Here is a 12,424-nt window from a genome sequence, read left to right on the forward strand (position 1 = left end):
AACAAACAAACAAGATGTCCAAAGATGAGGAGTCTTACAGAAATGAGGATTTCAACCAAATAAATAACTTTAACCAAATGGTCAATCCATCATGAAAAATTAAACAGCATCANCCTTCCACACATGCACCCCAGAAGGCTTCAAAACGTTGGAGAATTCGAATGACTAACTAACTACATGGCGAGAAGGCTCAAGTTAGAATGAAAAGAGGCAAACCATATTAGGGTGTATGCAACTTTCATCGACATCCAGAGTCCGAGGCTGGTGGGTCACTAGGCCGTTGACGAACAAATTGTCCTTTAACTCGCGGTCGCTGCTCTGCCAATCTTTTCCGGCTTTGATATCTGACCTTTATAAATAAAAGTGAAAGTAAAATCAATATCCTAGAATTCGAAAGTGCCATATGCATCTTAAGTTGTGTAATTAAAATCTCAACGGGCTACGTCAAGAAGCACGGATTCTCATAAGTTGGAGTCTTAATATATCTTTTAGATCCATTAGTTAGCATTGAAATCCAAATATGCACTAAATTTGCTCACCTTTTTCTCATAACAACGACCTTTCCGTTTCAACCTGAACTTCTCCAGAGCGGCTTCCCTATGCCTGGAACGAGAAGAATCCAGTCCTTTACTTCCTTCATAGGTAAAGACATTGGATGCATTCATATTTTCAGAGGCTGCAGTCTTGTCATCCACTACACTTGACGAGGTGTTGCCTTCTGTTTGGTTGCAAACGCTCCCATTCGTGTTGCTATTAATATGATCCGTTTCATTGCATAAGCTACTACTGGCACTATGTGTAGCAGCACTAGGAGAGTCATGTTTCAACTCCTCTGCCACTCGTTCAATAGTATTATCTGTGTTTTCTGCATATTGATGACCAACTTTTCTCGGGTTGGAAATATCACGACAGTTATCGGATGAGGTATCAATAGAAATGGGAGACACCTCTTGTTCACATGTTGATCTGGTATTAGGTACTCGAGGCAAGACTGATGGCGTGTAGAACATGGAATGGAGAGCACAACCAGCGGACGCCTTATCAGATACCAAATCTGGAGCTGGAAAAAGATCAAGTTGTGGTTGCAGAATTTGATGTTCAGCCTGGTCAAACCCGCCAGCAACCTTTGGGGTCATATTCTTCCGACTGTTTCTTACTGGAACCCCATGGTCTTGGTATGTACAACCCGAAATTCCTGACAGTAGACTTGGCAATGGTCTAGGAGATTGACCAGCACTTGTGTCTGATTCAGTAGGGGCATTGGGTTGTGTCACAGAAGGGGGTTTCATCATCTTACAGCTATTGTACCTGTTAAAATAGAATGCTCTGGTTGGTCAAGAATTCAAAAGAGCAAGATACAGTAAATTTTCATATATCAAGGGCATAACGAAAAACAATAACATCAATTCTCTCTGACTGTTACCAAACACCCTGAAAAGATCATGGATTCAGGATTAGAGAGAAACAAACAGAATAGCATTTGACCTTAAACATTACTAACATTTGACTGTTAACCCAAATCTCATTGGCATCAAAGACTGACAAAAGAAAGTTATAATATGCTCCTCCAATGAAACTGTAAATGTGGGTTGTACCCCTGCAGAGCCCTTATTTTAGTTAAGCACAGACATAGGCACGCAACCCAAATCTCCTACTCAATATCATTAAATTAGCATCCATAAGTCCATATTTATACCATGTCAATGCACTCTACAGTCTGTGTATAATAATTTCCTCAATAGGCAATGTCACGATTAGCAATTTCAACCATCACCTAGAATAAAATCGAACACTCACGATGAAAAGGCTGAAGCATTGGAGTGGTTCAGCACATGCCCATTTTCGCTCCACTGGCCTTCTGGTTTGGCCGGGGAAATTCTTCTTAAAGAAAGCTCCAACTGAGGAGAAAATTCTAATTTGATTGCGCTGGCATCGTTGGAGCTAGATAACCAGCACTTTTGATGTTCATCAAACTTGCAGATGCTATTGATGTGCTTCAGATTATTGTCAAAATTTCCTATCAAGTCGTTGATTCTACTGGAAGGTTCAGTGTCCTTATTGTTGTAACTAAACATCTCAGAAGCACCATCATCGACGACCTTGTAAAAGTCAGGCCTCAAAACTTTATTCTGGCTTCTTATTTCTGCGATAACACAATCTTCTTTCATTCTTGAAGGAACTGAATTGCAAGCTTCGCTTTTGGCCGCATTATCCGACTTATCTGCCAAAAATTAAAGAAATAAAAGTAGAGCAGCACTTCCCAAAAAATCACGAGAGACAACTGAAGACAATGTTCTTCCTTTGCTACCGATATCAGAGGGGAAAAAACGGAAGGAAGGAGGGAAAAAAAGGAAGGAGTATTGAAGTTCGCAACAAGAGTGTACCTCTGATGTTGGTTTTAAGTATATCAAATTCTTTGTCCATATAAGCACCAAATCCACGTTTCTTACAACTCATATTTAGCTTTGGAGCAGTCCCATCCTTCAGTGGTGACAGTCCCTGCATATTTGGCATGCATCTATTCTCAGCTTCCAAGTAAGGTGTTGTACAAGAGCTCTGCACAAGGGGTGGCAAACCATGTAGTCTCCATAAGAAACTTCATGAAGCCAACCTAGGGAATACCATTGATGAAGATTCTCCTATGCTATTCAATACCTATGTTTACTTTCCTGTTTCTTATGCAATTTACAATGGAGTAAAAGTGTCCTCAAGAAGAAGGGAAAATAGGAGGAGACCATGCAATTATGGTGCTAGATAATTGATAAAATGTTTAGTCTTCCCTTAATTCAAGCATAACAAGTGAACCTTAACGGTCAGAAACTTTTTACAAGGTTGTCAGTATCTTCGATCTTTGTGAATTAAAAACAACTTTAAAGTTTTCTCAAACTGAAACATCTAGCGCATCATATAATCTGCAATACTGACTTATAGATTTATATCATCTTTTCTCGTAATATGACACCAAATTCTGAATTTACAAAAAAGAAAAAAAAATATACATACCTGGGCATCACTTCCCTTCTCACTGCATTCCTTAATTTTCTTTCTAGAAGCCACACAGTAACTTGAATAATTGCTACCTTCATCATTATCAGAAGTGGCCACAACTTCACGCTGTCCAACAGTTAAATAGGAGGGGAATTTCCCACTAATCTTCTATATCCAAAAGAAAAGAGAAACCCAGAATTAATTGCAGGGAGAAGTGAAGCAGGAAAAGGAGAGGAAAGCTAAAGGATAAACATACCGTGTGCCTTCTCCAAACATGCTGCCAAAGGTTCTTGAGCTCATTTTTTCTAATTGGCTTAATAAGAAAATCAGCCGCACCTTTTAACATACACTTCAAGACCATGCTAACTGCGTCGCAAGATGACATCACTGCAATGATTGAGAAAAAAAAAACATTGACATTTTGAGCTTCACAACCATTCAGATGATAGTACTCAGTGAAAGGAACATACTTATAACAGGAATATTTTTGCAAATGTCGTGCTCCATGACTAACGTTAGTAGTGCATAACCAGATATTGATGGCAAATCCACTTCAGTAAGTATGAGATCAACATTATGCGGTCTTCCCTTCAAACATTCCCATGCCTTCAGTCCATCAGGAACAGCATAGACTGCTCAAACAAAAAGTAGATGTAGAGGCCCAGATTGGAATTGTCTTTTCAAAGAGCAAAATAATCATTCCAGAGAAAGAGAGAGCACAAAATACACAAGAAAGGAGAAGTGGTTAACGTGGAGAGCCGGTGAGAAATAATGGATCTCCCCATACACCCATCCCACCCCGTCCGGAAGAAAACATAAGAGGAGAAAATCATATATTTTTCCAGCACCATGTAAAAAGCACATGGAGCTTACACTTAAACTATGGCTAGAAGAATCCGTTTCACGCAAGAAATATTTATTCAAAATAAAAGAAACGAAGGCAAAGAATCCCTGCAGAGCATTCACCAAAATAAGAACACATTCGGGGATATTTTGATCACGAAGTGTAGAAGTACATAGATTGCAACGAAAAAGAGAGGACTCAAGACAAGAGGGTTTCAATATACATAGATGGAGGACTTCAAATTAAAAGTCTCTCGCCATGCACTGATTAAATTGCAGGCAAATGATATGTACGGGGAAACAAATTTCCATGACACCAAAAATAAGGCCTGCAGTTTTATGGTTTAACTTAATGGGTAAAAGCGGCCTTTTACCAATCTGGCCCAGTTTTTCTGAAATCTAGACGCCTACAAGCCATTTATCTGATACTTCAGTACCGTAACTAACATGCACCGGCTTTAGAAGCAGAGTGATTTGAAAGATAAAACAAAGTTGGTTGTCAAGTAATGTTTTCATTGTAAGGAAGGTATTGTTACACCAGTAATTGACTTCATATGCCAAGACTTCAATCTTAGTAACTTTCTTATACGATTTTCGCTCTCTTTAATACATCAATATTCTCCGGACGTTCATTTCCCGAACAGAACAGCATTAAATTTCGAAGACTGCAATCTCCGAACGAAGAGAAGAAGCACTCTAGATGAAGGAAACGTCGTTTTGATAGAATTGAAGGCAAAAAAAAAAAAAAAAAAAAAANGACATAATAACGTCCAAAGGTAGCAAATTATAAGGAATAACAGGGTTGGCAAAGCAGGGCAAAGAGAATAAGACCTCTGTAACTGCATTTACGAAGAAGCGCGGCGATGATCCGGCGAGTAGAATCATCAGCTTCAACAAGCAGAACACTAAGCGCCTGTTTCGGGAAAAGCTTGTGTGATCCATCTTCGTCGGCGTGGTGAATATGTTTCATCTCCATGTCCACTGTCTGATTCTTGATTTTCTTCCTCTTTGTCCGATCATCTTCATCCAAGACCAAGTCCAGGTCCAAGTCCAAGTCCAAGTCCAAGTCCAAATCCATGGCTTCGTCGTACACACCGCTCAACTCGACTTTATCCATTCTCAAACACCCTGCCAGTGATACAAAGGAATACAGAGAAATGAAATTGGAACCCTAATTTGGATGAAGAAAAGCAGAACACAGACGCAGCGTATGAGTGAAGAAAGAGAGAAGAGAAGAGAAGAGAAGAGAAGAGAGGAGAAGTATACCGAATCATTTACCCAAATATCCAAAATACTCCTGGCTGGCCTTGATTTCTGTAGAAAAGAAAGACGGAGAGAGAGAGTGAAATTCAAAAAAACCGACCGCAGAACCACCTTCGAGAATCCTAGTCTACAATAAGCTTTCACTCACCACCGCGAAAACCCAACAAATATCTGCCAACACTTTCTGTTCATTTACCTCTGTCACTCGATCTAAAGGTGGGGCGCCATTGGATCATGGCTGCTCAATATGACGTGGCCCCTTGGGAGCCACCGTTTGTGATTTTCTCGCCATGGATGGAGTGGTGGTGGTCGTCCTACGCCCGGGGTCCACTAAACTAACACGTGTCCCTATATCTGGGTTCTCGAGGGTAAGATATTTTTTAAGCGCCAAGTGCCACGTAGGACTTGTGCCCCACCCATGATTCTGAGAGAGTTGTGGTTGGGAGGTAGACACGTGGACCTCTTTTGCTTTGTGGCGCAGCAGAAACTATGCTTTTAGCCCTGTTCTGTTTACTTCTTACCATCGCTTTACTTGAAATTATCAGAAATTGGAATAGAAATAAGACCCACAACATTTGCTAGAATTATTTAGGAACTTTATAGGGATTAGTAGAGTAGATATGATAAATACAGCCCGATACGAGGTCACAAGCACCCTCACGCACCCTCACGCACCCCAATACCCTGTTTCTCATGCCAGATGCCTCAGCTACTCGCTGTTTCGTGCGCGACCACACACTTGTCATCTTCTTCCTCGGCTTTGGTGTAAAAATTCCAAATCTCTTTGTTAATTCCCATTTTGTCCATGGAATGGGACACCATATTTCATTTGTTTTTTTCTACAACTTTATACATATACTTCCCATTTAACTACTTTTACTTTTATCTTGAGTTTCAGTACTTCCTTCCAATTCCGTTGCGACCACACTCTACAGCTGGGTAGCAGTTTGGGTATTAGGTGTACCCATTATGCACTAGATACATGCCCCACACCAGTTTAACCTCTATTTAACTCCTTCATCTTTTCATAATCACCACCCAACTCGCCCTTTCACCCCCACCATTCTTGCGTTTAGACTCCCCCACACCTGTTACACCATGTCCTCCTTCCATGGCAGCAGCTGCATGGCTGTTTGTTTTCTATTTTTTTTATAAAAATAATTGATTATTTGTTTTAAGTGTATTTTGATCCCGGGTCAATACCAACATTGAACATAAACTCTCGTGGCTTTGCTTTGTATTTCCCCAAAAGACTGCATACTAATGGAGATAGTATTATTTGATTATAAATGCATGACCATTTTCTAAATTAACCCACGTGGTGGAGACAGTATTCTTTGATTACAAATGCACGATCATTTTCTAAATTAGTCAGCGTGGAACTTTCATCAACATTTTGCTGCCATCTACCAAGCAGTCTCAGAGGACGTTTTTGTTACGCTGCAAATAATGCATGTGGGTGTGGAATAAGTCAAAAAAATAAAGATGCAGACCTTGAAGAGTGAGTTCTTGATATGAAGTTAACAACAATAGTCACCTGCATTCGGTTGTTGTTAGGTGTTGAATCATAAGAAATTGATGTGATGTGGGGGTGACAGTTATGTGGTATAATACACATGAAAATATTTAAATATCTCCACGTTTTATAATAAGATTAAAAAAAAAAAAAAAGGAAAATATTTATTATTGGGCACAAAAGAAGCGCAGTGTATTGAACTCAATATCCCTTTATAGTTGAAGATTTGAGGGGATCATGATAGTGTACGATTTGCTTCTTTGTTTCTAGTCCAGAAGAAGAACTTCACAAGGCATGTGATGGAGGAGAGAGAAGGCAAGTCCAGAAGAAGAACTTCACAAGGCATGTGATGGAGGAGAGAGAAGGCAAGGCAGAGGACTGGTGCTTCGTCTGCAAGGACGGTGGAGATTTGCTTCTTTGCGACAATCGGTCCGTACACTCTTTTCCTCCCCCATTCCCCACCTATATCGTCTTCCTTCATATCCTCTGCATGATCATACCTATCAACTTTCTTGTGCATTCCGCATGATTTTTCATCTTTAAACTCCTCCCCTCCTCGTTTTAAACCCTCGCTTTTCTCTGCCAAACTTGGAATCTTTTGTTTTTCTCGAACCATGATCGTCTTCCCCAACAATGTGGTGCGGTTTTTCTTTCTGCGGGGATTTTTGGCGTCGGTGGGCTACTTCTGGAACAATGTTGCGTGCATTTCGGATTCTTGAGCTATGCATTGCTTTTCAGGAACTGCTCAAAGGTGTACCATCTTGAATGCGTGGGATACGATCGCGAAACTACCTCTCAAATAGAAGACGATTGGACCTGTGGTAAATACGCCGATGATTCCGATTTCCATATATCTTTGATTGTCTTTCACAAAGACAAACACAAATGATTATTGTTGAGTGCAGCGGCGGAAGTAGAGTTTTAAATTACTTTTTTGCAGGCCTTTGGACCAGATTCTAATATTGATATTGATACGACCTCTGATTCTCTCGTGCCACGTTTTTTCAGAATGCCATTCTTGTTCTTCCTGCAAGGGAGCCTCGGAGGTCCACTGCTTCTGCTGTCCAACATCTTTTTGCAAAAACTGTATAAAATCTGTGAAGTTTGTACACTTGCGAGCCAACAAGGGGCTCTGCACAGATTGCTGGGCCCTCGTTCGTCTTGCAGAACAACTTTCAGTTTCCAAGGTATATCGATTAATTGCTTGCTTAATTGATCACAAGAGAGTGAGTGGTTCAATTAATGTTTTGCTTGTTTGAATCTTTCCTTTGATTAGTACAAATCTGTGGATTTCGAAGATAGAGATACACATGAGTGCCTGTTCAAAGAGTATTGGGAAATTGTGAAAAAAGAAGAAGGTTTAAGAAGCGGCGATCTTGTGTCTGTGGAAGAACCCTACTCGTCGAAGGGCAGAAGGCACATGAGGGGCACCACCCCAACGCGGGTCGTCAAGACCCTACAAGATAGAGATACCAAGTCCAATACATTCAAATTGATCACCAGCTGGGGATCTAAACCTCTCATTGAATTTCTCACTTCCATTGGCGTAGATATAACCACGCAGCTATCTCAGTGCGATGTCAGTTCCATCATCTTGAAGTACGTTCAGGAGAGGGACCTTATTCATCCCATAAAGAAGAAGAAAATCATCTGCGACAGAAACCTGCATCTCATTTTCAAGAAGAACACCATACCCTTGAACCAGATTGATGCTCTTTTGGGGCCGCATTTTTCTCATGGTAATGACACCCAGAGAACCAACAATGAGAAGAAGAGATGTTTAGAATCGGATCCTCAAAATGGGGATGCTAAGCACCAGAAAACATTGAGCTGCTCTCAGGAAAAATCTCCGAACGATAAAGCTTACTTTGCATCAATAGTTGCCCATAACATGAAACTCGTCTACTTGAGGAAGAGCTTAGTGGAGGATCTTCTAGAACAGCCTGAAAGCTTCGAGGACAAGGTGGTGGGAAGTTTTGTTAAGGTCATGGAAACGGAATCGAGGGAAATTCGTTCTAAAGGGAAGATTTCTCAACAGCTCTTGCAAGTTACAGGTTAAAGCAGATGTTCCTGTTGGTAATGTAAAAACAAATTAGAGTTGTTAGCTTTTGCTGATTCATTAACTAATTGACTTGTGGGCTCAGCTGTAAAGAAAATGTCAAGCACAGATGGGAGTAGTATTGGGCTGAATGTTTGGACTTTGCCGGACATTCAAATTTCCATGCTCTCTGATTCAGACATAACTGAGGTAAGAAAAGGAGTTGCCATTGCCAGGAATAAGATTGCTGAACTTGTTTTGAACATAAGGGTTTGTTTTGATGATTCGCAGGAAGATTGCCAGGATCTTAGGGAAAAGATGGCCAAGGGTCTGTTCCAGAGACCTACCGTTGTAAGTTGATATGAATAAGATAAATAATTCCTCCATTTCATACATCAGATCTAACAGTGAAGAGCAAGAATAAGTTGGCTTTTGATTCTCTTTTTTGACGATGGCAGGAAGAGATAGAAAAGAAGGCTCGGATTCTTCATCAGGACATCAGGAAGGACGTACGTATTTTTGTCCACTTTGAGCATAAGCTCTCATGGGTTTGTTTTGGCCTTCTCTGGGGGCCTCGTACGGATGGAGATGTATTCCTTACTTGGATCAATTCCCTAAATATGCTAACGTGGGACTCCCTCCCAACAATCCTCGACAACTAGGCCGTTTCTTTTCTTCCAAAATAATGAATCTTTGTTTATTGGCATTTCCTTGTCCTTGAAGCTTTTCTTTTTATGGTTGGTAGTGGATGAAGAGAGAGCTAGTGAAGTTGCAAAACCTGATCGATCGCGCAAATGAAAAGGGGCGCAGAAGCGAATATCCTTTTGAGGTGGGGTTTTTTGTTTTGTTTTCCATTATTTTTGAAGCTATTTCCAAGCTCATCGCCATGAATATCCTTGACTAGCATGTTTGGTTGGTGCTTTAAACGCTATACCAACTTATAGATCAAAGGCAAACGCTGAAGAAAGAAGCAGAACAGCAGCAACAACAACTACTACTACTCAAACAGCTCCCCATTGTCATCGTTGACACTGCCGAAGCCAAAGCCGATGACCCATCACTCAAAGTTAATCCTCCTTCGTTATAGTGAACCCAGATTACTTTTCTGGCATTATTATAGCAGTGACTATAAATGTAGTAGGAAATTGAATCCCTTTAGTTTTGCGATTATATTATATGTAATTTTAAAGTTGGACCACTCCCACCTTTTCTTTCTATAGATAGCTTTACTAACGTATCTCGAATTTGAATCGAGGAGGAAGAACAAGATTATCGACTTATCAAATTTAATATGATACAAAGTGTAAGGAGGGTTATCCATGGCGGATTCCTTCCTTCAAACTACCTGCCAGATACGACGCCGTTTCCGCACTTGGGTACAGGTTCCGATTATCACATTTTCTCTATGAAGGAAAAAGAAAAATAAAAATAAAAATAAAAAGAAATAAGAAGGGCGTTTAGCAAGTTCGTTGTTGTTAGTTGTTGGCTGGAACCACGTCGCCCCCTCGTATTGGGCCGTGTATTCATTATGGGCCCAGAATGAATGCAAGCCCACATCCCAAGCATCCATAAATTCCCAACCTTGAGGACTTCCTCAAACCCTAGGACGCTTCCGTATTTGCGCAGCGAAAAAACAGATCGTTCACAGCCTCCGCCATTGCCTGTTTCTTCTGGTCTCAAATCTCTCCCCCCTCGCTTTCCAACTGCTGTTATTCATTTGTTTTTCTGCAATGCATTCGATTCTTAATGCTTCCTCATCTGTGTTGTTTTTCTGCGTTCCTTCTTCCCTAACTTTGCTCGCTTCTGATCCTGCAGTGAAAAATGTCGATCGGAGAAATTGCTTGCTCCTACGCTTCTCTCATCCTCTGCGATGATGGCATCCCTATTACCGTATGCTTCTCTTTACTCCTGCCTTCCCCCCTTTAATATTTCATTTATCTCTTAGCAATTACTTTCGTGTTTTCGTATACCGGTTTCGAAGTAATTAATGGGAGATTTCCATGTGTTGTTCTAATTGATTCGGATGATATTAGGATTATTAACACGTTGCGCGATTTCCATCATTATAGAAAAATTATAAACTGTTATTCGGTTTTTTTTCATCAATATTTTATAGAAACAATGTTTAATATCTCTTATTCTTCTGCCGTTATTCCTTTTCTGGTCTGTTTATGAAATCTGTTCCAAGTTGTGATCATCGCCTCCTCTTATAAATATATGTGATAGCTTTTGTTTGCTACATCGTTTCAACAGGCAGAAAAACTTGCTACGCTTGTAAAGGCAGCTAAGGTTGACAAAGTGGAGTCTTACTGGTTCAGCCTTTTTGCTAAGCTGGCTGAGAAGCGTAACATTGAAGATCTGATTCTCAATGTTGGTGCTGGTGGAGGCGCCGCAGTCGCTGCTGCTCCAGCTGGCGGAGCTGCTGGTGGCGCTGCTGCCGCCGCTGCTCCTCCACCGGAAGAGAAAAAGGTAAGCATAGCCATTTCGCTCCTAAGAATGATGTATTCTTATTCTTCCTGTCATGAAAGCTTGTTTTTGGGGTATAATGTGTATATTATCGTGACATGGGGTTTGGATTATTGTTACTTGCAGGAAGAACCAAAGGAAGAGAGTGACGATGATATGGGATTCAGTTTGTTTGATTAGGTCGAGATATGGCATCGCATATTTTGTGCTCGGTTGATTATCTTTTAAATGAGAGAGGGTTCTCTTTATTTTATAGATATGTAATTTTGGACGTCCTTGACAAATTTGGCTCAAGTTTTAATTTGAATGTGATCGAATTGCATCTTTTTGGTTGAGGTTTATTTTTTATATATACCATTATGTTCTCCCGCCGGTAAACGCTAGGTATAATATGTTCCTTTCTCCATTTGTGTAGTTTCTGTCTTTCTCCTTGACAATTGGAGCCCAATAGCTTTTGTTGCTAAAGTTCTTCAACGATGATGTCTGACTTAAATTATTAGACCTGAGAATGACATTTTATTCTCTCTTTTTTCCCTTTATTATCATTATTTTTTTATTAATATCAAGGCCAATACAATTTTTACCCTAACTTGAGAATTGTTATTTTATTTAGTTTAACAAATATGATAGTGGGTGATAGAGATAGTATCATGGAATTATATTTAATGTTTTTATTAATCTAATTTGTACCATGTTCAAATTATTAACATGGAAACTAGATTTGCTCGACGTATATTCTTTAACTTTTTATCCACAAAGCTGTGGTTTTAATCAAGGCTCCAATTGTCAAGTTTGTCTACTGCAATTTTTAGTTCGGAAGGATGCGATCATCTCCCTTTATACAAGGCTGCTTCAAAGGGAAGTATTTGAAATTACGGAGTAGCCTTTGACGAGATGACCCTCAGACCTCGTGTGGTCAAGGGTGGTCTACTCAGGGATGGAGTATTTGCTCATTTCAAGAGGTTCATCGCATTTCAAAATCTCCCAATGATTCATGGAATTAACTGTGGTGGCTCTCTAACTAACCAAGAACTTCTGTACTCAAAAACCCGAACTCTTTGAACTCGCTTGCAACTGTCGCAGATGGTCAAACAAGAATTCCACGGTTACCACTTGATCAATTTTACAGCCTCTATTTTGTTCTGGGACTTCTTTGAGTCCACAACCTGGTCATGTTGATATGAATTATAGAGACAAAATTGAAAGGAACATCAGTTTCATATTCTAAAACATTCCCCTCTGAAATTGGTTTGGGCAATTTCGTTAACAGCTTCATATTTTTATGAACAACAAAGTACTTGGTTGGGTAA

General features: G+C 40.1%; 3 protein-coding genes across 7 annotated transcripts; 2 read left to right on the forward strand and 1 right to left on the reverse strand.

Moving 5' to 3' along the window:
• Nucleotides 1–115: 115 nt before the first annotated feature.
• On the reverse strand, nucleotides 116–5,321 carry LOC111791075 (two-component response regulator-like APRR3). Of its 3 annotated transcripts, XM_023672269.1 has the most exons (10): nucleotides 5,243–5,321; nucleotides 5,098–5,145; nucleotides 4,663–4,959; nucleotides 3,459–3,620; nucleotides 3,245–3,375; nucleotides 3,004–3,156; nucleotides 2,385–2,556; nucleotides 1,798–2,221; nucleotides 540–1,308; nucleotides 116–349 (listed from the first exon to the last, which is right to left on the reverse strand). In XM_023672269.1, exons 3-10 carry the CDS (start codon nucleotides 4,946–4,948, stop codon nucleotides 239–241), a joined length of 2,208 nt encoding a protein of 735 aa, XP_023528037.1. In that variant the 5' UTR covers nucleotides 4,949–4,959; nucleotides 5,098–5,145; nucleotides 5,243–5,321; the 3' UTR covers nucleotides 116–238. The 3 variants fall into 3 exon arrangements, with proteins under 3 accessions (XP_023528037.1, XP_023528038.1, XP_023528039.1); XM_023672270.1 differs by having other exon boundaries at nucleotides 3,004–3,153; nucleotides 5,098–5,280; XM_023672271.1 differs by having other exon boundaries at nucleotides 2,385–2,499; nucleotides 5,098–5,280.
• Nucleotides 5,322–6,836: 1,515 nt separating this feature from the next.
• LOC111791566 (zinc finger CCCH domain-containing protein 19-like) lies at nucleotides 6,837–9,837 on the forward strand. Of its 3 annotated transcripts, none has more exons than XM_023672954.1 (9): nucleotides 6,837–7,039; nucleotides 7,349–7,431; nucleotides 7,619–7,797; nucleotides 7,887–8,664; nucleotides 8,755–8,858; nucleotides 8,940–8,999; nucleotides 9,107–9,157; nucleotides 9,394–9,464; nucleotides 9,576–9,837. In XM_023672954.1, the coding sequence occupies exons 1-9, from the start codon at nucleotides 6,960–6,962 to the stop codon at nucleotides 9,733–9,735; spliced, it is 1,566 nt and encodes a 521-aa protein (XP_023528722.1). In that variant the 5' UTR covers nucleotides 6,837–6,959; the 3' UTR covers nucleotides 9,736–9,837. The 3 variants fall into 3 exon arrangements, with proteins under 3 accessions (XP_023528722.1, XP_023528724.1, XP_023528723.1); XM_023672956.1 differs by having other exon boundaries at nucleotides 9,394–9,477; nucleotides 9,593–9,698; XM_023672955.1 differs by having other exon boundaries at nucleotides 9,394–9,477; nucleotides 9,553–9,666.
• A 376-nt stretch (nucleotides 9,838–10,213) lies between these two features.
• Nucleotides 10,214–11,485, forward strand: LOC111791568 (60S acidic ribosomal protein P1-like). The gene is made up of 4 exons (XM_023672957.1): nucleotides 10,214–10,321; nucleotides 10,464–10,538; nucleotides 10,902–11,117; nucleotides 11,241–11,485. Exons 2-4 carry the CDS (start codon nucleotides 10,470–10,472, stop codon nucleotides 11,292–11,294), a joined length of 339 nt encoding a protein of 112 aa, XP_023528725.1. The 5' UTR covers nucleotides 10,214–10,321; nucleotides 10,464–10,469; the 3' UTR covers nucleotides 11,295–11,485.
• Nucleotides 11,486–12,424: the final 939 nt, after the last annotated feature.

The sequence above is a fragment of the Cucurbita pepo genome, chromosome LG03, assembly GCF_002806865.2.
Source record: "Cucurbita pepo subsp. pepo cultivar mu-cu-16 chromosome LG03, ASM280686v2, whole genome shotgun sequence".
NCBI classification, from domain to species: Eukaryota; Viridiplantae; Streptophyta; class Magnoliopsida; order Cucurbitales; family Cucurbitaceae; genus Cucurbita; species Cucurbita pepo.

Excerpts from the sequence above, each read along its gene's own strand:
- LOC111791075 (XM_023672269.1), bottom strand. The coding sequence starts at position 4,948 with ATGGATAAAGTCGAGTTGAGCGGTGTGTACGACGAAGCCATGGATTTG. Across the intron at positions 3,157-3,244 it reads ATGTTTGGAGAAGGCACACG|AAGATTAGTGGGAAATTCCC; the intron begins GTATGTTTATCC and ends TTTTGGATATAG. Across the intron at positions 2,222-2,384 it reads ACTTAAAACCAACATCAGAG|ATAAGTCGGATAATGCGGCC; the intron begins GTACACTCTTGT and ends AATTTTTGGCAG.
- LOC111791566 (XM_023672954.1), top strand. The coding sequence starts at position 6,960 with ATGGAGGAGAGAGAAGGCAAGGCAGAGGACTGGTGCTTCGTCTGCAAG. Across the intron at positions 9,000-9,106 it reads TGTTCCAGAGACCTACCGTT|GAAGAGATAGAAAAGAAGGC; the intron begins GTAAGTTGATAT and ends TGACGATGGCAG. Across the intron at positions 9,465-9,575 it reads GAAAAGGGGCGCAGAAGCGA|GCTATACCAACTTATAGATC; the intron begins ATATCCTTTTGA and ends GGTGCTTTAAAC.
- LOC111791568 (XM_023672957.1), top strand. The coding sequence starts at position 10,470 with ATGTCGATCGGAGAAATTGCTTGCTCCTACGCTTCTCTCATCCTCTGC. Across the intron at positions 10,539-10,901 it reads ATGATGGCATCCCTATTACC|GCAGAAAAACTTGCTACGCT; the intron begins GTATGCTTCTCT and ends TCGTTTCAACAG. Across the intron at positions 11,118-11,240 it reads CTCCACCGGAAGAGAAAAAG|GAAGAACCAAAGGAAGAGAG; the intron begins GTAAGCATAGCC and ends TGTTACTTGCAG.